Source organism: Heterodontus francisci, chromosome 1 (genome assembly GCF_036365525.1).
Source record: "Heterodontus francisci isolate sHetFra1 chromosome 1, sHetFra1.hap1, whole genome shotgun sequence".
NCBI lineage: Eukaryota > Metazoa > Chordata > Chondrichthyes > Heterodontiformes > Heterodontidae > Heterodontus > Heterodontus francisci.
In genome coordinates, this window is record NC_090371.1 from 50,614,195 (window position 1) to 50,638,004 (window position 23,810).

At 45.6% G+C, this 23,810-nt stretch overlaps 1 protein-coding gene across 1 annotated transcript in view; it reads right to left on the reverse strand.

Moving 5' to 3' along the window:
• Positions 1–23,810, reverse strand: part of myo5b (myosin VB) — a 398,451-nt gene that overhangs the window by 186,932 nt on the left and 187,709 nt on the right. Inside the window, exon 7 of the mRNA XM_068030536.1 lies at positions 15,040–15,121. Coding sequence (XP_067886637.1) covers positions 15,040–15,121 — 82 coding nt within the window. The remainder of the gene's footprint in view (positions 1–15,039; positions 15,122–23,810) is intronic.

Here is a 23,810-nt window from a genome sequence, read left to right on the forward strand (position 1 = left end):
TGTGCCAATGACCTCTCTGCCTGGCTGTCTGAATTGGTGCAGTAGTGCACATAGTGGCCAGCCCTGCTGAACACGGCATTGGTCACCTGCTTGATGCATTGATGCACTGCAAACTGAGAGATCCCACACATTTCTCCACTGGATCCTTGGAAAGGGTAGTGGAGGTGGGGAACAGCCACAACATTGGAGGTCCACCAACCCCTGTGGGTCTCTGCTCATCCTGCAGCATGGTGCACATCTCAGTGACGGCTTCCCTGGAGAGTCACAGTCTTCAGTGACACTGTTGCTCAGACATCTATAGGTAGCTGAGCCTCGAATGGTAGTCTCTTTCTGAGAGTAGCCTCTTCTCTGTGCAGGAAGCTGTTGGCGTGCCCCTCTGCACCTTTCTCCAGCATGCCCACCCCAAGGCTGGCCCTCTTGTTGGTCCTGAGGTTGCTGATATGCCTCAGCTGGTGCTTAGACCTCCGTCCCTCTCAGCTGCTCCTCCTCCACTTCCAGGCCCCGACATCTGGGTCGATGAGTCCCATGGCATGTTGACTCTCTCCTTGTTCAAGGCCTTCTATCCAGATAGCCCCCACTTTCCCTGATTTGTTTCTTTGGAGCAAGTGCCACTGCCCCAATGACAGCCTGGCAGCAAACCCCGACCTTTTCCCCCTTATGCTGTCATTTAATAATGCCCTCTGTGCTGCACCCTCCCTGGCAGGGCACTCACGCTCTCTCGATAGGTGAGGCTTTGAAACTCTGTAGTGCCCACGCTCCATGAGTAAAATCCAAAATGTGCCATAAAATTCCAGTCAACTGGCCTCTTAAATACCTTAATTGCTCTCTCCAAGTCGGCCACCGCAGGTAAAATCCAGCAACGACATGAAGAACTTGGACTTCCAGTCTGAGGTCTTCCGTTTGGATTTTACACGCGAACGCGCGTGCGCCCCTTCCCCTGCCTCCGAGCCCCTTCAAAACAGCCCCATAAAATTCTGACCCATGTTTCTGTAATGGACTGGGAACATTGCAGCTAAGATTTCATCAAAACTTCTTAAATAATAGAAATATCTGTTCATTTTGAACAGACTCTTGTTTAGTTATGCTTTAAAGCTGCAGTCTCCCACAACTGCCTCCTAATTCAACTTTCTCCACAAGCAATCCTTCACTTCTTTTAGTAAAGTCTGATTCTTCACCTGACCTTATCAAATATTTAAGATAAACGCTCCAGGTTTGATCTCCAGCCTGTGTTTTGAGTGCCCTGGGTTAGAGAGGAGATGGGAATAAAATGGCCCACATTCTCTCTCATGATTGCTATCAAATAGCGACTTTCCAAACGATGCATGTGTAAACATTAGCTGAAGACAGAACAAATTCAGTGGTGATGCCACCAGTGTCAAATTGCCACTCCCTAACTAGATTCATACACGAAGAATGGGAATGTACATCCCTCCACCACTGGCACACAGTAGCAGCAGTGTGTATCATCTACAAGATCCACCAAGACTCCTTCGGCAGCACCTTCCACGCCCGTGACCTCTACCACCTAGAAGGGCAAGAGCAGCAGATGCATGGGAACATCACCACCTGCAAGTTCCCCTCCAAGCCACAGACCATCCTGATGTATCTATCACCATTCCGCCAAAAACCTGGAACTCCCGAGCAGCAGTGTGGGTGTACCTAAACTACATAGACTGTAGTGGTTCAAGAAAGTAGCTCATCACCACCTTCTTGAGGGCATTTAGGGATTGGCAACAAATGATGGCCTTGCCAGCGATGCTCACATCCCAGGAACGAATAAAAATCAAGATACTGGAGGGCAACCTGAGCAAGGAGTCAATGGCTCAGAAGGGAAAGAAGGAAGGGGAGAAAACGGGCAGAAAAATGAGACTGAAAAAGCAATCGAGAGATGTGACTGACACAGATGGCTAGACAATCTGCATCACTTGTGAAATTAACTGGTGACATCTTCACACTTACACTATGATAAAATGTTGAAACATCTGTCTTCCTGATGTTTCAGTGGGTAAGTACACCATGTGGTAGGATACAAACTAGTAAATTCCTGGGCTTGATCCCTGGTACTGAGTTTATTACATCAGTCAAGGTGGTAATAGAGACACTAAAGCTGAGTTGTAGGGGCTGTCTTGATGAGATGATTGGCCCTTTCTTGCTCCAAGCTCTCTTTTGCTTTTGATTCAGATCTTATTTGATTATATATATTCCAGGTGATTCCAGTACCCTCTTGAACACAGATCCATAATCCTGTCAGTGATCAAGTTCTTTGCAGTGTTATGCTGGTAATTACAAAATTAGTTACTAATTCCCATAACAAATGAATGAACCAACTAGAAATGCACTGAAAGCTCTTGAGGCTTTCAGTGCTCAGCACAGCAAATATTAAAACTATTACTTAACTGAATATGATTAAATTAATAATTAAATGTGTTGTGCTAATAGGAATATATTCAATGTAGTTTTCAATTACAATCAGAGAATGTAGACATCTGCCCATATTATTATTTGGGATTCGGCTCATCTGACACAGCAATCTCATGAGCCCACATGTCATTTGGCTGAAATCCATAAATGCCACAAATTCGTGCACTTAGGGAAAGACAGAATCACTTACTATATTAGTTCCATCAATTTGGGACTGAAGTAACAATGATTGATTGATCTTGGCTGAGTTCCAAACCACAGATGTGCTTTCGAGGAAGATACAGAAAAGAAGGCCAGTGGAAATTTGACGTAAGGAATTGAGGAAAATTAGAGGGAAAGTCGCTGTAGCCTGCCATCCTATACCTCAAAGTGATACGATAAAGCATTCTACCCATTTGCACTTGAGGAAAAACTGGCTCGTGGCATGGGCAAGCCGCAACAGAAACATAATGCTGTTGGAAGAACTGTCCGTCTGTCTGTCTCACTCTCACCATTTTCCCAATTTTTCAATTTACAAAGTAGTACCACGCTTTCTTTTTTTTAATGAGAATAAATTATACTCCATTAGTTTCACCTTGTAGTTCAGTTGCCAAACATCTACAATCCTTTTCTGTTTCCCTTTCCAAACTGCCTTAATATCTTATTATGTCCAGCACTGATCATTGTGCTTAAAATCAGTGTTCCACAACATTACTATCACTTCCTTAGATTTATACTCTCAGCTGCTACTTGCTCATCCCAATAATTCAGTTTTTTCCTGAGAGTCACATCATCCAAAACACTTAGACTTTGATCAAATTGCACAATTCAAGACAATTCTTCTCATCCGCTTAATGCACTAATGCGAATTTCAATGTTTCTCATTATTAATTTCCATTTACAATTTATCCCTCGCTCGCTCTTGCACTGTGCAGCTCTTCAAATGTTCTCCCCTCTTTGCAAAGCATCCTGTTCTCCCGCACAACTTGGCACGAAAAATAAACCTGAGCATTCAAACATTGCCCTTGAGATGGCACTGAAGTGAGCAACAAAGATAAGACATTGAAGGGCTGTCAGCAACTTAAATTGAGGAAAGTGGCTTTATTTTCTCTGGAAAACAGGAGATTAATATAAATTGATTTTTGTAGATCATGAAGGAGATTGACAAAGATGTTCCAGAGAAATGATGCACTACAGTAAAAGATTTCAATGCCAGGGGATACAAAAATAGAATATAAAGAAGAAAGGCACATACATATATAATAAAAACCCACAACATTCACACAAATTAAACAATGAGAACGATGTATAATTAAATTCTAGAAATACAAAGGATCTGTGTGACATTCTCACTGGATCAATGGTGAAGCCAGCAATCTCTGACCAACTGCAGGCCATGATGTCCTAACTACACAGTATTCACTCAGCAGGTCTGGCAGCATCTGTGGAGAGAAAAACAGAGTTAACGTTTCAGGTCTGTGACTTTTCAACAGAGCTCAGTTCTCACAAAAGGTCACAGACGTGAAATCTTAAATCTGTTTTCTCTCCACAGATACTGCCTGACCTGCTGAGTATTTCCAGTATTTTCGGTTTATATTTCAGATTTCCAGCATCTGCAGTATTTTGCTTTTGTACAGTATTCGTGCATAGCCTTGTACAAATTGGATACAAATTTGAACATTCGGCCACCAACTATGACATGCTGCAGCTGAACATCCAGTTTCATTACGGTAACTGAATCACGAAGTAAAATACGACAAACTTCTATTTGCTTTGCTGGGTAAACACTATGTTCAAATAATTAATCGCAATATTTATTTGTGCCTTTTATCTCAGAGCATATCTGTTTCAGAAAAACAACATTGCAAGCTTCTACTTTTTATTTAAAAGTACAAAAGTACTGCTGGTGCAAAGGAAAGCTGGAAAAGCGAGTCTTCCCTCCAGACCACACCACACGCCACCCTCCCCCCCCCCACACCCTCCTCCAAAAACCCAACCCCGAAATCTGTCTGCTTCTCCCTTAACTATAGCTGAGATACAGTTCCATGTCTGCTGGTAACCATTTGCTATGTCGCTCATATGGCAATTCTTCCCTTTAGCCCAGACAGTGAGCACTGGGAGGCTTTTCAACCTAAGAGGAAGCCACACCCAATATCTATATATAAGGTTACTGAACAGCACAAAGAGAGAGAGTCCTGGCTAATTTATTTCTTTTCCTTAGCTCAGGTGTTACTGAGATCAGGGTCTCTGGAGCAGAAAGGATCTGTGAGACATTGTGCTTAAGGAGACAGCTCTCTGGATCAGTGATGCAGCCAGCAATCTCAGACCAACTGCAGGCCATGGCATCTGACCTACAGTGGTCACTCATAACCTTTTATAAAGATGGCCCAAATGCTGCTCTAGCTGAAATTGGATAAATCAGCATAGAATATCTTAGTACCAGCCTTGCAGTGCATTTTTCCACTAAGCTATTAAGGAAGAACTGATGTCTCACCTTTTCAATCACCCGTTAGATTTCCAGGAGTTTAATCCTTGCATTCGTAAGAACATAGTAAATAGGAGCAGGAGTAGGCCAATTAGCCCTTCGAGTTTGCTCCGCCATTCAATGAAATCATGGCTAATCTTCTACTTCGCCACAATTTTCCTGCACAATTCCCGTATCCCTTGATATTTTTAATGTGTAGAAAACAAACAATCTCAGTCTTGAACATGCTCAATGAGCAAGCTTCCACAGTTCTCTGGGGCAGAGAATTCCAAAGATTCACCACCCTCTGAGTGAAGAAATCCCTCCTCATCTCAGTTCTAAGTGGTCTGCCCCTTATTCTGAGACTGTGTTCCCTGGTTCTGGACTCGCCAGCCAGGGAAAACATCCTTCCTGTATCAAACCTGTTGAGGGCGGCACAGTGGTGCAGTGGTTTAGCACCGCAGCCTCACAGCTCCAGCGACCCGGGTTCAATTCTGGGTACTGCCTGTGCGGAGTTTGCAAGTTCTCCCTGTGACCGCGTGGGTTTCCGCCGCGTGCTCCGGTTTCCTCCCAAAGCCAAATACTTGCAGGTTGATAGATAAATTGGCCATTGTAAATTGCCCCTAGTATAGGTAGGTGGTAGGGGAATTGAGGGGATGTGGTAGGAATATGGGATTAATGTAGGATTAGTATAAATGGGTGATTGATGCTCGGCACAGACTCGGTGGGCCGAAGGGCCTGTTTCAGTGCTGTATCTCTAAATAAATAAGTAAATGTTGAATGTTTAAATGAGATCACCTCTCATTCTTCCAGAGAATAAAGGCCCAGTCTATTTAATCTTTCCTCATAGGACAACCCCTCCAACTCAGGAATTAATTAGTTTGGCGAACCTTCAGTGCACTCCATCTATGGCAAGTATATCATTCCAAAACATAAGACCAAAACTGCACACAATACTTCAGGTGTGGCTCTATATAATTTCAAGAAAATATCTTTACTCCTATGCACATATCCTCTTGTAATAAAGGTCAACATACCATTTGCCTTCTTAATTGCTTGCTGTACCTACATGTTAGCTTTCAGTGACTCTTGAACTAGGACACCCGAATCCCTTTGAAGTTCAATACTTCCCAGTCTCTCACTATTTGAGGAATAGTTTGTATTTCTGTTTGTCCTATCAAAGTGGATAACATTTCTCCACATTGTATTCTATCTGTACACTGAGATACTGAAATATATCATACTCCAATATGTAATGAATGCAAGACTTTCCCTGTAATTGCCCTTAGCTCCTTTCAAATAACCTGCAGTAATTACATTACAAGACACTAAAAGGGCACAAAGTTCATGAAAGAGAGAGTTAATTTGAGAACAGCCATGCATCATGTTCATTACAATGACAGCACATGCAAGTGCTGTGATGATTTGTTTTGGATAAGACTTACCTCATCTTTCTGGCAAATGTTTTTAATTTGCAAATGTGCAACACTGTTTCATGAATGGCACTTTAAACATTTTTTCTATGATTGTCAGGCATTGGAAAAATTAATTATAAATATTTCTCACTCCCACTTCCTTATGCAAGTGGATATGTAAACATACTTTAAAAAGTTTAAAATATATTCATGTAACTGTTATAACCAGCTTGAATTCCCCTTGTGTTGTTTATACACCCTAAGAATTCAAACTGCATTAGCATCAGATACTGGGATACACAGGACTAGAAAAGAAAATTTTGGCCCATTTGGATAGCTCCAGAGTTCAAAACAGACAACACAGTTTGCTTGTTATATTTCTCAATTGATTTTCTTATTAAAATGACCAATCTTTTAACTCACTCCTATTATTTAACATTTAACAGTAAGATAACTTCAAACATTAACTGCATAATGTTTTAAAAGCTGGGAAGTACAGAGTTAAGAATTAACGCAGGTGATTTAAAAAAAAACAACATGCCATCTAACAGTATTAAAGGAGAACACAAAGCATCCTTTCAAGAAATAAAAAGACTCTATGAGTCAACATTCATAGTTAAATACAGGAGCATATTCTATGTTCCTAAATTTATTAAATAACTAATTACATTCACATCATCTTTGATGCATTATTCTCTCCATGTTCCCATTAAGATAAAGGAAACCATTGCTGAAGTTTGTATCCTTCTCAGCACCAAACACTTTGGGATGGATTTTACCGGCCCCCAAGTGGTGGCAATGGAGGTGGGGGGGGGGGGGGGGAAGAGATCTGGTAAAATAATAGCAGCTGCATCTAGACGGCTCCCTGACACTATTCCACCAACGGGGATGTTTCCCAGTGGCGGGCAGGAGGTGGGCCAGGGTACAGATTGGCTGCCTGCTCAACAGAGGCGGGCAACCGATTTGCTTTATTAAAGCCCCAATTAGGGGCCATTGAGTAGGGCTGATGGCATTTTGCTGGCACGGGGGTGGCCCCCTGCCATGGGGGGAGGAGGGGGGGGGGGATGGGAAGGCAGCTTCATGGAGGTGGCCTCCCTGTGGCAGCCTGGGGGGACCAACGGAGCCAAAGCCTCTCTGTGGACCAGAGAGAGGGTCGCGGGCAGGGAAGGCAGCCCCCGGGCCCCAAAGATCCCCATGGGGTGGGGGGGGGGGGTGGTTTCCCCTCTGACCCTCGACCCCCTGAATTTTTTGTTTTTAAATTTACCTCTCCCAGTGGGGCTGGCGAGGGTTCAGAGCTGCCAGCCCTTGGATTGGGCCAGCAGCATCAGGAGCCTGCCTGCTATCCTTAATTGGACTTTGGGCCTGGAGGCAGCCAATTAGGAGGTGGCCTCCAGTAAAATCGACGAGTCAGTCCCGCTGCTGGTAAGTGCAGCCCGGGACTCCCAGACTTCAGGTCCTAAAGCCCACAGTAAAATTCAGCCCTCTATTCCCACTATACAAATGAGCAGAACTCAACGTTGTGCCAGTTACTGCTGAATTACCAGTAATTTTACACCATAGACCTATGCTCCCTAGGAGTTGAGTAACAAATACCAAATTTCTCTAAACAGAAATCTCTAATAACCAACATAGGGATAAGATTTCCATCCCATCGGATTCAAACCTTGCTGTCAGGAGGTGAAAGTACACTTTTGTAGCCCATTGTATTATTCAGTCTATGGTGATTTCTGACAATTTTATTGCTGTATACAATGTTGCAGAAAGGTTTTCTTTGGTCCACAGGATCATCTTGATCTCGATGTCTGTATCAAGCACATCTTTGGCTCCCATTTTACAACAGGTTGCTCTGCTCATGTCACTTACATATAGAACCAAAGAAAATGCAACAAATATTCATTCCCTTCCTTTAAGAGGAAGATAGATAGTTCTTTATTTATTCATTCACAGGATATGGGTGTCGCTGGGAAGGCCAACATTTGTTGCCCATCTCTTAATTGCACTTGAGAAGATGGTGGTGAGCTGTCTTCTTGAACTGCTGCAGTCCATGTGGTGTAGGTACACCCACAGTGCTGTTAGGAGGGGGTTCAAGGATTTTGACCCAGTGACAATGAAGGAACGGTGATCTATTTCCAACTCAGGATGGCGTGTGACTTGGAGGGGAACTTGCAGGTGATGGTGTTCCCATGCATCTGCTATTATTGTCCTTTTAGGTGGTAGAAGTCATGGGTTTGAACGGTGCTGTTGAAGGAGCCTTGACAAGTTTCTGCAGTGCATCTTGTAAATGTTACACACCACTGTTCCTGTGTGCCGGTGGTGGAGAGAGTGAATGTTTAAGGTGGTGGATGGGGTGTCGATCAAGCAGGCTGCTTTGACTTGGGAGCTGCACCCATCCAGGCAAGTGGAGAGCTTTCCATCACACTCCTGACTTGTGCCTTGATGGTGGTGAAAAAGCTTTGGAGAGTCAGGAGGTGAGTGTCTTGCCACAGAATTCCGAGGCTCTGACCTGCGCTTTTTGCACAATATCTATATGGCTGGTTCAGTTACGTTTCTGGTCAAGGATGACCCCGAGGATGTTGAGAGTGGGGGCTTCGACTATGTCAATGCATACCAAGTGGAAGTGGTTAGATTCTTTTTATTGGAGATGGTCATTGCCTGGCACTTGTCTGACGTGAATGTTCCTTGCCACTTATCAGCCCAAGCCTGGATGCTGTCCAGGTTTTGCTACATGCGGACATAAGACTGCTTCATTATCTAAGGAATTGCAAGTGGAACTGAGCTTTGTGCAATCATCAATGAACATCCCCACTCCTGAACATATGATGGGGTTGACGATCATTGATGAATGATCCAGGCAAAACCCAAACCTAGCAACAGTGAGTAGGTTATTGGCCTTTATATCGCACCTTTTGCAGCCTCAGCATGTCCCAAAGCACTTTAGAGCCAATGAAGTACTTTTGAAGTGCAGTCACTGTTATAGTGTAGGAAATGCAGCAGCCAATTTGCACACAGGAAAGACCCACAAATTCTTCTTTTGGGCCTCCTTATCTCGAGAGACAATGGATACGCGCCTGGAGGTGGTCAGTGGTTTGTGAAGCAGCGCCTGGAGTGGCTATAAAGGCCAATTCTGGAGTAACAGGCTCTTCCACAGGTGCTGCAGAGAAATTTGTTTGTTGGGGCTGTTGGACAGTTGGCTCTCCCCTTGCGCCTCTGTCTTTTTTCCTGCCAACTACTAAGTCTCTTCGACTCGCCACAATTTAGCCCTGTCTTTATGGCTGCCCGCCAGCTCTGGCGAATGCTGGCAACTGACTCCCACGACTTGTGATCAATGTCACACGATTTCATGTCGCGTTTGCAGACGTCTTTATAACGGAGACATGGACGGCCGGTGGGTCTGATACCAGTGGCGAGCTCGCTGTACAATGTGTCTTTGGGGATCCTGCCATCTTCCATGCGGCTCACATGGCCAAGCCATCTCAAGCGCCGCTGACTCAGTAGTGTGTATAAGCTGGGGATGTTGGCCGCTTCAAGGACTTCTGTGTTGGAGATATAGTCCTGCCACCTGATGCCAAGTATTCTCCGAAGGCAGCGAAGATGGAATGAATTGAGACGTCGCTCTTGGCTGGCATACGTTGTCCAGGCCTCGCTGCCGTAGAGCAAGGTACTGAGGACACAGGCCTGATACACTCGGACTTTTGTGTTCCGTGTCAGTGCGCCATTTTCCCACACTCTCTTGGCCAGTCTGAACATAGCAGTGGAAGCCTTACCCATGCGCTTGTTGATTTCTGCATCTAGAGACAGGTTACTGGTGATAGTTGAGCCTAGGTAGGTGAACTCTTGAACCACTTTCAGAGCGTGGTCGCCAATATTGATGGATGGAGCATTTCTGACATCCTGCCCCATGATGTTCGTTTTCTTGAGGCTGATGGTTAGGCCAAATTCATTGCAGGCAGACGCAAACCTGTCGATGAGACTCTGCAGGCATTCTTCAGTGTGAGATGTTAAAGCAGCATCGTCAGCAAAGAGGAGTTCTCTGATGAGGACTTTCCGTACTTTGGACTTCGCTCTTAGACGGGCAAGGTTGAACAACCTGCCCCCTGATCTTGTGTGGAGGAAAATTCCTTCTTCAGAGGATTTGAACGCATGTGAAAGCAGCAGGGAGAAGAAAATCCCAAAAAGTGTGGGTGCGAGAACACAGCCCTGTTTCACACCACTCAGGATAGGAAAGGGCTCTGATGAGGAGCCACCATGCTGAATTGTGCCTTTCATATTGTCATGGAATGAGGTGATGATACTTAGTAGCTTTGGTGGACATCCGATCTTTTCTAGTAGTCTGAAGAGACCACGTCTGCTGACGAGGCCAAAGGCTTTGGTGAGATCAATGAAAGCAATGTAGAGGGGCATCTGCTGTTCACGGCATTTCTCCTGTATCTGACGAAGGGAGAACAGCATGTCAATAGTCGATCTCTCTGCACGAAAGCCACACTGTGCCTCAGGGTAGACGCGCTCGGCCAGCTTCTGGAGCCTGTTCAGAGCGACTCGAGCAAAGACTTTCCCCACTATGCTGAGCAGGGAGATTCCACGGTAGTTGTTGCAGTCACCGCGGTCACCTTTGTTTTTATAGAGGGTGAGGATGTTGGCATCGCGCATGTCCTGGGGTACTGCTCCCTCGTCCCAGCACAGGCATAGCAGTTCATGTAGTGCTGACAGTATAGCAGGCTTGGCACTCTTGATTATTTCAGGGGTAATGCTGTCCTTCCCAGGGGCTTTTCCGCTGGCTAGGGAATCAATGGCATCACTGAGTTCCGATTTGGTTGGCTGTATGTCCAGCTCATCCATGACTGGTAGAGGCTGGGCTGCATTGAGGGCAGTCTCAGTGACAGCATTCTCCCTGGAGTACAGTTCTAGGTAGTGCTCAACCCAGCGGTCCATCTGTTTGCGTTGGTCAGTGATTATGTCCCCCGATTTAGATTTGAGGGGGGTGATCTTCTTGATGGTTGGCCCAAGAGCTCTCTTCATGCCATCATACATTCCTCTGATGTTTCCGGTGTCTGAGGTCAGCTGAATATGACTGCATAGGTGTTGCCAGTAGTCGTTTGCGCAACGCCTAGCTGTTCTTTGTGCAGTACTTCTGGCTGCTTTAAGTGCTGCGGATGTTAAATCGCTGGGGGCTTTCTTGTAGTTCAAAAGTGCAATGCGCTTAGCGGCTATGACAGGTTCCAGCTCTTCATTATGAGATTGAAACCGGTCTGCATTTCTCTTCGCACTTTTGCCGTAGGTGGTCAAAGCTGACTCATAGATGGCGTCTCTGATGTGGGCCCACTTGGTCTCAGCATCCCCTGTGGGAGTGTTTTGAAGGGCTGTTACAAGTGAATTTAGAAATTTTTGTAACAGCTGTGGGTGAGAAATTCTGCTCGTGTTGATGCGCGGGTGGCCCTTCTGCTTGGAATGATGCAACTTCTTTGGTCTGAGTCTAACCTTGCTGCACACCAGGGAGTGGTGTTGTGATAATGACCAGCTAATCTGTTTATATTGATGATGATTGAGGGATGAAAGTTGGCCAGGACACTGGGGATAATTCACCCACCTTGAAATTATACCACCTTTTACATCAACCTAAGAGTTAATGGGTACTGCCGACAGTGCAGCACTCCCTCAGTACTGTGATGGAATGTCAGTCTAGATTGTGCTCAAGTCTCTAGAGTGAGACTTAAACCTACAACCTTCTGTCTTGTATGATCTTATCTTCCTGTGAAACATCACATTAACCATACCTTTTATTCTCATAATAGCTGCCAATTCACTATCTCCCACTTTTTATTTATAGATACAGCACTGAAACAGGCCCTTCGGCCCACCGAGTCTGTGCCGACCAACAACCACCCATTTATACTAACCCTACAGTAAACCCATATTCCCTACCACCTACCTACACTAGGGGCAATTTACAACAGCCAATTTACCCATCACCTGCAAGTCTTTGGCTGTGGGAGGAAACCGGAGCACCCGGCGAAAACCCGCACGGTCACAGGGAGAACTTGCAAACTCTTCACAGGCAGTACCCAGAATTGAACCTGGGTCCCTGGAGCTGTGAGGCTGCGGTGCTAACCACTGCGCCGCCCACTTTGTGCTACCAAAGTCAAATGTCACCCTCATTATCACAGAATCAAAGAATTGTACAAATTTGAGTCTGCGTTGGCTCTTATAAAAAGCAATCCAGTTATTCCCACTCCCCCTGCTCATTCCCTACATCCCTGCAATTTGTCTTCAAATATTTATCCAACTCCTTTTTGAAGGCTACTATTGAACCTCCATCCACCACCCTATCAGGCAGTGCATTCCAAATCCTAACTACTCGTTCAGTATAAAGGTTTCTTCTCATAACGCCTCTTTTTTGTCAATCACCATAAATCTACACCCTTGGATTATTGACCCTTTAGCCATTGGAAACAGGTTAAATAAAAATAAACTATCAAAACTTTTGTGATATTAAACATCTCTACCAAATCTCCTCTTAATGTTTTCTGATCTAAGGAAAACAACCCCAGCTTCTCCAGTCTATCCACGTAACTGTATCCCTAGAACTGTTCTTGTAGATCTCTTCTGTACCATCTTCAAAGCCTTTATGCCTTTCCTAATATATAGTGCCCAGAATTGAAAAAAGAACTCTAGCTAGGGCCAATCTAGTGTTTTACATAGGTTTAGCATAACTTCTTGGTTTTTGTACTCTATTTACAAAGCCCAGGATCCCACATGTCTTATTAATTACTTTGTTAACTTGTCCTGCCACCTTCAAGGATCTCTGCACAAACACCCCCATGTCTCCCTCTTCTACAAACTAAGTAAGGTAGAATAAGATCAAATAAGAATAAAACTTGGATGAGAGAAATGTAGTAGTAATAGGGGATAGTATAGTTAGGGGAATAGATACTGTTCTCTGCAGCAATGTGGAAAATTGCCCAGGTATGTCCTGCCCACAAAAAGCAGGACAAATCCAATCTTGCCAATTACTGCCACATCAGTCCACTCTCAATCATCAGTAAAGTGATGGAGGGTGTCACTGACATTGCTATCAAACAGCACTTACTTAGCAACAAACAACTCAACGGTGCTGAATTTTGGATCCATCAGGGTGTCTCAGCTCCACACCTTATTACAGCCTTGGTCCAAACATGGACAAAAAAGCTGAATTCCAGAGGTGAGGTGAGAGTGACTGCCCTTGATATCAAGGCAGCATTTGACCGAGTGTGGCATCAAGGAGCCCTAGCAAAACTGAAATCAATGGGAATCAAGGAGAAAACTCTCCACTGGTTGGAGTCATACCTAGCACAAAGAAAGATGGCTGTAATTATTGGAGGCCAAACATCTCAGCCCCAGAACATCACTGCAGACGTTCCTCAGGGTAGTGTCCCAGGCCCAACCATTTTTAACTTCTTCATCAATGATCTTTCCTCCATCATGAGGTCAGGAGTGGGGATGTTCACTGATGATTCGTGACTCCTCAGGTACTGAAGCAGTCCGTAACCACATGCAGAAAGACCAAGTCAACATTCAGGCTTGGGCTGAAAAGTGGCAAATTACATTTGCACCACACAATGCCCCATCTGCAGCGAGAGAGAATCTAACCATCTCCTCTTGACATTCAATGGCATTACCATTGCTGACTCTCCCACCATGAATATCAGGGATTGGGAATTCTGCAATGAGTAACTCACCCCCTGACTCCCCAAAGCCTGTCCACCTCTACAAGGCACAAGTAAGTAGTGTGATGGCATACACTCCACTTGCCTGGATGAATGCAGCTCCAACAATACTCAAAAAACTTGACACCATCCAGGACAAAGCAGCCCATTTGATTGGCACCCCATTCACTCCTACCACCGGCGCATAGAAGCAGCAATGTGTACCATCTACAAGATACACTGCAACAACTCACCAAGGCTCCTTCAACAATATCTTCCAAACCCGTGACCTCTACTACCTCGAAGGACAAGGGCAGATGATGCATGGGAACACCACCACCTGCAAGTTCCCCTCCAAGCCACATACCATCCCAACTTGGAACTATATCGCCGTTGCTTCACGGTCGCTGGGTCAAAATATTGGAACTCCCTCCCTAATAGCACTATGGGTGTACCTACCCCATATGGACTGCAGTGGTTCAAGAAGGTGGCTCACCACCACCTTCTCATGGGCAATTAGGGATGGGCAATAAATGCTGGCCTTGCCAGCAGCACTCAAATCCCAAGAACAAATTAAAAAAGGTGCCTGTAAGGCGAACATATAAAAGATTCTGCAGCACTATTTGGAAAAAGAACAGGGAATCGTGTGGATGCCCTGGACAATATTACTCCCTCAGGCAACACCACCAAAAAATAAATGTCTAAAATGTTTATGGGACCATGCTGTGTACAAACTGTCTGGTTCATCAGTCTCCATAACAACAATGAGAGCACTTTAAAAGTAATTAATTAGCTCAAAGCACTTGGGGCAATTCCCAGGACATGCTAAGGTGCTATTTAAAAGTTCTTTATTTTATACAGTAAAAACAACCAAAACAAAATTAATTTGGTAGCATATCATGAATCAGCAGCAGCCAACATATATCATCCCACACCAATATTTAGATTTGTAGCTCCAGTAAGATTGCGGGTACATTCTAAGAACAGTGTTTTTGCTGAGATTAAATTCAAATAAATCAGATGGAAGGTTAGTTTGCATCTTTTTGCATTAGCATATTAATAGTTGGATAAGGTAACTTACTTAGGTTCAGTTCTTTGAAATCAGGTCGATTGGCTGAGGCACACAGCTGGTAGAAGATATGGTAGTTACGTTCATCTTCTGCCTAATGAAGACAAAATGCAAAAATGGTTTCTCTTGGTGAGATTCTCCCTTTCTTTAATGTTTTCTTTTCTCACCTTCCCATGCTTCATTCTTGTTGAATATAGGAGATCTGTGAACTGTTTCTAGAATGCCGATCATGCCACTCTGAAACTAGCTATGAACTATCCAGCTGAGGCCCAAAGGTAACTCTTCCTCAATTGTTCTTTCTTCTCCCTTGCAAAGAAACATCTGACCCATTTTCCACAGAGGCACACCTGTGATCAAAGCTCAGTTAAGCTGTGCCCTTCATTCTAGGAGAAGCGTGTTGGAGTTCCATTGCACTTTTATCACTAGGGTACAATGGTTCACTTCTCTTTTTACTGATGCATCGCTCTTTAAAAAAAAAATTATGTTCAGGAATTCGAGATTTGTTAGAACTCAAACTATTTTACAGTATTTACTGGACTGCTGTCCTCTCCAAAGGGACAACAATGCAACTTTAAATAATAAAAAAAGATTTTGGTTACAGTATTTACTTGCATAATATTGGTGATGGTAACACAACACTGCAAAGCGCATGCAAAATGTAACTCATTAGATGTCAAGTGCTGTGTGCATCCAGAATATGAATTTAAAATGTTACTTAATCAGTTTGAGTAGGGACATGCATTTGGCAACTACCCTTCCTCCATTCTGTCTCTGTGCAGTGTATCCTCCAGCTAGTCGAGAATGGACAGACAACTCGATCATTGTGCTCTGTCAGCAGCCACTAGAAAGTCAGCATGTGAGCCCAGTGATTCACTCCCCATTTTTTTTCTGGTTTCTTGCCCTCCTTCTGTGCCTACATGGTCTCCAATTTCCATCTCAACCTAATCATATTGCTGAGATTGGAAATTCACTAATGAGGGATTCTGGGCATGTACCCACACTTTACCACTTTGTGACACAGCATCATCCCTTTGCCCTTTGTGACACAGCAGTTCGTCAGCTTAAAAAAGAAAAAAAATTCTCCAATATCAATAGAAGTTAATTAGTACCAGCAATTCCCAATCATATAAGCAGAGTCACCAATTAAATTGTAAATAGGACCGCAATCATTTCAGACCAATAATTATACCTGTTAAATTAAAATCCATCAGGCAAGCTACAAATGTTAATGGTACATTAATTGGCTTTTCAGAGGACGAATGCCTACCGAAGAGGGGAGGGGGAGCAGCCAGAGGTCGTGGTGCACATTGGCACCAACGACGTAGGAAGGAAGGGTGGCACAGATGTTAGAAGTGAGTTTAGGGAGTTAGGCTGGAAGCTGAAAGCTCGGACGGACAGAGTTGTTATCTCTGGTTTGTTGCCGGCGCCACGTGATAGTGAGGCTAGGAATAGGGAGAGAGCACAGCTGAACACGTGGCTGCAGGAATGGTGTAGAAGAGAGGGCTTCCAGTTCTTGGATAATTGGACTGCATTCTGGGGAAGATGGGACCTGTTCGAACAGGACGGGCTGCATCTGAACCAGAGGGGCACCAATATCCTGGGAGGGAGGTTTGCTAGTACTGTTCGGGAGGGTTTAAACTAGTTTGGGAGGGGGATGGGAACCGGACTTGTAGTCCAGGGACCAGTGGGTCCACTCAGAAAGACAAAGAGTGTAGTGAGGTATTGGGGAAGGTAGCACTGTCGCAGAGGACAGATGGGCACGGAGAAGGGTTAAAGTGCGTATACTTCAACGCAAGAAGCATCAGGAATAAGGTGAGTGAATTGAAGGCGTAGATGGGCACTTGGGACTACGATGTTGTGGCCATCACTGAAACGTGGATAGGTGAGGGGGAGGAATGGTTCTTGGAGGTACCTGGTTATAGATGTTTTCATAAGATTAGGAATGGTGGTAAAAGAGGTGGGGGGGTGGCATTGTTAGTTAGAAATAGTGTAACAACTGCTGAAAGAATTTTCGAGGAGGATCTGCCGACTGAGGCACTGTGGGTTGAGGTCAGGAACAGGAAAGGAGCAGTCACCTTGATGGGAGTTTTCTATCGGCCCCCCAATAGCAGCAGGGAGGTGGAAGAGCAGATTGGGAAACAGATTTTGGAAAGGAGCAGAAGTCACAGGGTAGTAATTATGGGGGATTTCAACTTCCCAAATATTGATTGGCAACTCTTTAGATCGAATAGTTTGGATGGGGTAGTGTTTGTGCAGTATGTCCAGGAAGCTTTTCTGACTCAGTATGTAGACTGCCCGACCAGAGGGGAGGCAATATTGGATTTGGTACTAGGTAATGAACCAGGGCAAGTGATAGAGCTGTTGGTGGGCGAGCACTTTGGAGATAGTGATCACAATTCTGTAGCATTCACTGTGGTAATGGAGAGGGATAGGTATGTGCAACAGGGCAAGGTTTACAATTGGGGGAAGGGTAGATATGATGCTGTCAGGCAGGAACTGAGGAGCATAAGTTGGGAGCATATGCTGGCAGGGAAGGGCACGGTCGAAATGTGGAACATTTTCAAGGAGCAGATAGTAGGGGCCATTGATAAGCATGTCCCTGTCAGACAGGGAAGGGATGGTCATGTGAGGGAACCGTGGTTGACAAGAGAGGTTGAGAGTCTTGTTAGGAAGAAGAAGGATGCGTATATAAGGTTGAGGAAAAAGGGCACAGGCATAGCTCTGGAGGGATACAAGATGGCCAGGAAGGATCTGAAGAAAGGGATTAGGAGAGCTAAGAGAGGGCATGAAAAATGCTTGGCGGGTAGGATAAAAGAAAACCCCAAGGCCTTTTACGCGTATGTCAGAAATATGAGGATGACTAGGGGGACCGTAGGTCCGGTCAAGGACAATAGCGGGAGACTATGTGTTGAGCCGGAAGAGATAAGTGAGGTTTTGAATGAGTACTTCTCTTCGGTATTTACGAATGAGAAGGGGTGTATTACTGAAGAGGACGGTGTGAAACAGACTGGTAAGCTCGAGGAAGTGCTCGTTAGGAGGGAAGATGTGTTGGGGTTTTTGAATAACTTGAAGATAGACAAGTCTCCCGGGCCTGACGGGGTATATCCAAGGATGTTATGGGAAGCAAGGGATGAAATTGCAGAGCCGCTGGCAATGATCTTTTCATCTTCTCTGTTGACGGGGGTGGTACCAGGTGATTGGAGGGTGGCAAATGTTGTGCCCCTGTTCAAGAAAGGGAATAGGAACAACCCTGGGAATTACAGGCCAGTTAGTCTTACTTCGGTGGTAGGCAAGTTGATGGAAAAGGTGCTGAGGGATAGGATTTCTGAGCATCTGGAAAGACACTGCTTGATTCGGGACAGTCAGCACGGTTTTGTGAGGGGTAGGTCTTGCCTCACAAGCCTGATTGAATTCTTTGAGCAGGTGACCAAGCAAGTGGATGAGGGTAAACCAGTGGATGTGGTGTACATGGATTTTAGTAAGGCATTTGATAAGGTCCCCCATGGTAGACTTATGGAGAAAGTCAGGAGGCATGGGATAGTGGGGAATGTGGCCAGTTGGATTAAGAATTGGCTAACTGATAGAAGGCAGAGAGTGGTCTTAGATGGTAAATACTCAGCCTGGAGCCCAGTTACCAGTGGCGTGCCACAGGGATCAGTTCTGGGTCCTCTCCTGTTTGTGATTTTTATTAACGACTTAGATGAGGAAGTCGAAGGGTGGGTCAGTAAATTTGCAGATGATACAAAGGTTGGTGGAGTTGTGGATACCGAGGAGGGCTATTGTCGTCTGCAAAGGGACTTGGATAGGTTGCAGTGCTGGGCTGAAAAGTGGCAGATGGAGTTTAACCCTGAAAAGTGTGAGGTCGTCCATTTTGGAAGGACAAACACGAATGCAAAATACTGGGTTAACGGTAGGGTTCTTGGGCATGTGGAGGAGCAGAGAGACCTTGGGGTCTATGTGCATAGATCGTTGAAGGTTGCAACTCAAGTGGATAGGGCTGTGAAGAAGGCATATGGGGTGTTAGCGTTCATTAGCAGAGGGATTGAATTTAAGAGCCGTGAGGTGATGATTAGATTTTAGATTAGATTAGATTAGAGATACAGCACTGAAACAGGCCCTTCGGCCCACCGAGTCTGTGCCGACCATCAACCACCCATTTATACTAATCCTACACTAATCCCATATTCCTACCAAACATCCCCATCTGTCCCTATATTTCCCTACCACCTACCTATACTAGTGACAATTTATAATGGCCAATTTACCTACCAACATGCAAGTCTTTTGGCTTGTGGGAGGAAACCGGAGCACCCGGAGAAAACCCACGCAGACACAGGGAGAACTTGCAAACTCCACACAGGCAGTACCCGGAATCGAACCCGGGTCCCTGGAGCTGTGAGGCTGCAGTGCTAACCACTGCGCCACTGTGCCGCCCTATGCAGCTGTACAGGACCTTGGTAAGGCCTCATTTGGAGTACTGTGTGCAGTTCTGGTCGCCTCATTTTAGGAAGGATGTGGAAGCCTTGGAGAGGGTGCAGAGGAGATTTACCAGGATGTTGCCTGGAATGGAGAATAAGTCTTACGAGGAAAGGCTGAACATTCTAGGCCTCTTCTCATTAGAACGGAGAAGGATGAGGGGTGACATGATAGAGGTTTATAAGATGATCAGGGGAATAGATAGGGTAGACAGTCAGAAACTTTTTCCCCGGGTGGAGCAAAGCGTTACAAGGGGTCATAAATTTAAGGTGAAGGGTGGGAGATATAAGGGGGATGTCAGGGGAAGGTTCTTTACCCAGAGAGTGGTCGGGGCATGGAATGCCTTGCCTGGGGAAGTTGTTGAGTCAGAAACTTTAGGGACTTTCAAACGGCTTTTAGATAGGTATATGGATAAAGGAGAATGATGGGGTATAGATTAAATTGTCCTTGACAGAGGACAAAGGATCGGCACAACATCGTGGGCCGAAGGGCCTGTTCTGTGCTGTATTTTTCTATGTTCTATGTTCTATGGACATATTAATAATTATAGTGATCATTCCACATGGCTTAATACACTCTAACAGAAGTGTAATATTCTGCTTCCCCATAAGGTGGAAAAGTGTCAGTTTCATACTGCTGGAAATAAATTTCACATATAGAGCAGGATTTTCCTTCCAGGGGTGGGGAACGGAAGTCAGGACTGTTTCTGGAGGTCCCGAACCCACCTCCAGGGGGAACAGTCACCAGCCCCAGAGGCAGGTTTGGCAGCTGCAAAGAGAGGAATGGAGGTGAGACTGTGCAAGTGCAAGCCAATTTAAGTAGACCACTGCAAACATTACTGTGGCTGCTGTTTCGTTGCATTACCTTCAGTTTGAAGCATGTCTCAGGACAGGCAGAGACCTGGAACCAAGGACAGGGTAGCCTGTCATTTCGCAGATGCAGACCTGGAGGTCCTCCATGAGGCCATGAAGGAAGTCCTTTTCCTGGACGGTGGCAAGAGGAGGCCACCCACCCAGATTAAGCAGGCCTAGAGATAGTTCACATAATCAACTGACGGAGTGTGGCGCGCAGAAACTGGGTTCAGCGTAGGAAAAGGTTCAATGACCTGATACGCTCTGGCAAGGTGAGTGCAACCTCCAGCCTTCAGGACAGGCCTCTGCATATTCACCCTCTAGCAGAGGCACCAGCAGAGGAAGCTGAGGGCACATGCTGCTTCTGAACATGGGACGGACGGTATGCCTAGGGCAGTTAATTACCTCTCTGAATGACTCAAAGCTACAGTGCTGCTGAAATCATGTCTCACGAATTTGTTTGAGTTTTTTGAGGAGGTAACCAACAGGATTGACGAGGGCCGGGCGATAGACGTTGTCTACATGGACTTTAGTAAGGCCTTTGACAAGGTCCCGCATAGCAGGCTGGTCCGGAAGGTTTGAACATATGGGATCCAGGGTGAGCTAGCAAATTTGATACAAAATTGGCTTGGTGATTGATAGGAGGCAGAGGGTGGTAGTGGAGGGTTGTTTTTCAGATTGGAGGCCGATGACCAGTGGTGTGCTGCAGGGAACGGTGCTGGGCCCTCTGTTGTTTATCATATATATTAATGACTTGGATGTGAATGTAGAGGGCATGATTAGTAAGTTTGCAGATGACACCAAAATTTTTGGTATAGTGGACAGTGAAGAAGGTTGTCTAAGGTAACAACAGGATATAGATCAACTGGGAATGTGGGCAAGGGATTGGCAAATGGAATTTAACGCAGACAAGTACGAAATGATGCATTTTGGGAAGTTAAACCAGGGCAGGACATATACAGTGAATGGCAGGGCCCTGGGGAGTGTTGTTGAGCAGAGACACCTTGGGGTGCAAGTACATTGTTCCCTGAAAATGGCAACACAGGTAGACAGGGTGGTGAAGAAGGCATATGGCATGCTTGCCTTCATCGGCTGAGGCACTGAGTACAAGAGATGGAACATCATGTTACAGTTGTACATAACATTGGTTAGGCCGCATTTGGAGTACTGTGTGCAGTTCTGGTCGCCGCACTACAGGAAAGATGTGATTAAGCGAGCGAGGGTGCAGAAAAGATTCACAAGGATGTTGCCAGGTATGGAGGGCTTGAGTTATAAAGTTTTCCCTGGAGCGAAGGAGGCTGAGAGGGGACATGATAGAGGTATATAAAATTATGAGAGGCATAGATAGGGTAGATAGCCAGAGTCAGTTTCCCATGGTAGGGGTGACTAAAACTAGAGGGCATAGATTTAAGGTGAGAGGGAAGAGGTTTAAAGAGGATCAAAGGGGTAAGTTTTTCACACAAAGAATAGTGGGTATCTGGAATGAGCTGCCAGAGGAGGTGGTGGAGGCAGGAACAGTAGCAACATTTAAGAGGTATCTGGACAGATACTTGAATGAGCAAGGCATAGAGGGATATGGAATGAATGCAGGCAGATGGGATTAGTATAGATAGGCATTATGGTCGGCATGGATGCTGTGGGCTGAAGGGCCTGTTTCTATACTGCACGACTCTATGACTATGACCTGCCAGCACTGATACATACAGCTGCTAATGAATAGGGGCAGCGGCATTGGCCATAGATGACAGCAGTGCCTTATCATGCTCTCTTTTGTCCTTGCATGAGAAATGGGCTCATAATGCCTGCGAGAGGGCCCAGACAGGAGGAGGGGTTCCCTACCTATACGTTACCATCTCCTTGGAGGAGGGAAACATGGACGTCACTAGGGTTGCGGACCAAGAAGTCAGGCAAGGAGAAATGTGCATCCGTGGTGGAGATGGTTTTTAGAGAATGCAATGCGCTTATTAAGAGGGTGCATTGCACTCCACCCCATCCAACAGCATGCCGAACAGTGAGTTGCATTGGCGAAGCCTCAGCAAGCGGAGACTTCTGCTCTCCAAGGCTGGTTCTCATGATCATTTCTTGAGTCTCCCACAGGTGCAGATATTAAGAAAATTAGACCAACTCCCTCACCATCACCAGGCTAAGTGCTGCTACATCAGAGCTCAGAAGAAGCACCGTCACAACCCACAGCACAATCACATGCACAGATACAGTCACCTCGACAAGTCCTTGCGCGCGGGTAGTTAGGGTGATGAGCACAGCACTAGTGTGCTGGAGGAGGTTTTAGAGGCAGAGGCAACTGTGGGCAGTTCCCCTCGAAGGAAGGAGGACAGACACAGCCCTGCGCAGATGCAGGGCTTCAGGGGTCACTGGAAAGGAGGCCCTACCTCAAACAGCAGCAACAGATGTGCTCCCACAGATCAGAGTTCCCTGAGGCAGTGCAGAGTCATGGGCTGAGAATGGAGGAGTCCATCCAGCTCTTGTGTGCAACAATGGCTAAGGGATTTGAGCACGAGTTTCTCCATTGAGAGAGTGCCAATCTCATGGACAGCCAGATGTGGCAGCACTTGGAGTGCATGCACAAACTGGGCACTGATGTACACAGGATGCGTGTAACACTATCTAGAATGGACCAGTCAGTGGCGCTGGTAACACAGGGATGTCTGAAGGGGATTTCAGTTATGCCACTGCTGGTACTTCCCTCCAGCCACCTGCAGCGCCAGCCAAGGGCTGAAGCTGTCACCGGGGAGGATGAGGGTACCACACCTCATGGGTGACATCATCATCAGCAGCAGCCTCCTTGGGATGAGGGATCATCTGAGCAGCAGGGCTCAGTGACGGAGGCTGCTCAGTATATGATGCAGGTGCAGCAACCTCTGGAGGTGCTCCCACTGACCCTCCACAACAAAGACGACTGCCATGTGCATCTCAGCTGCTGGCAGAGACAAGTGGGCATTGAGTGGGTTACTGGGTGTCTCCTACCTGTAACTGTACAACGTTTTCCTTTATGAGCACCATTTAAATATTCACACATGAAGTCAGATGTAGAGCCTTCTTTTATTAATGGCAGGACAAGTAAAGAGGTATAAAGTGGTAAAGGTGGGCAAAAGTTAGATGGTGAAACACAGAAAATAGGAGCAGAAGTAGGCCATTCGGCCCTTCGGGCCTGCTCCGCCATTCAAAAAAGATCATGGCTGATCGCCTAATTCAGTACCCTGTTCCTGCTTTCTCACCATATCCCTTTATCCCTTTGGCATTAAGAAATATATCTATCTCCTTCTTGAATAGAAGTTTGCACTGGAGTGCTGACTTGGGTTGCATTAGAGTGCTAAGGTGGAAGTTTTGTGACTGAGGATAATTAAGGGTTAATTTTATCTTCAGTCTCGTCTGTCTTTTATTTAGCAGATTAACTTAACAGTTGCTGTTTGGGTTGGAGAAGGTGAGTTTTAGACC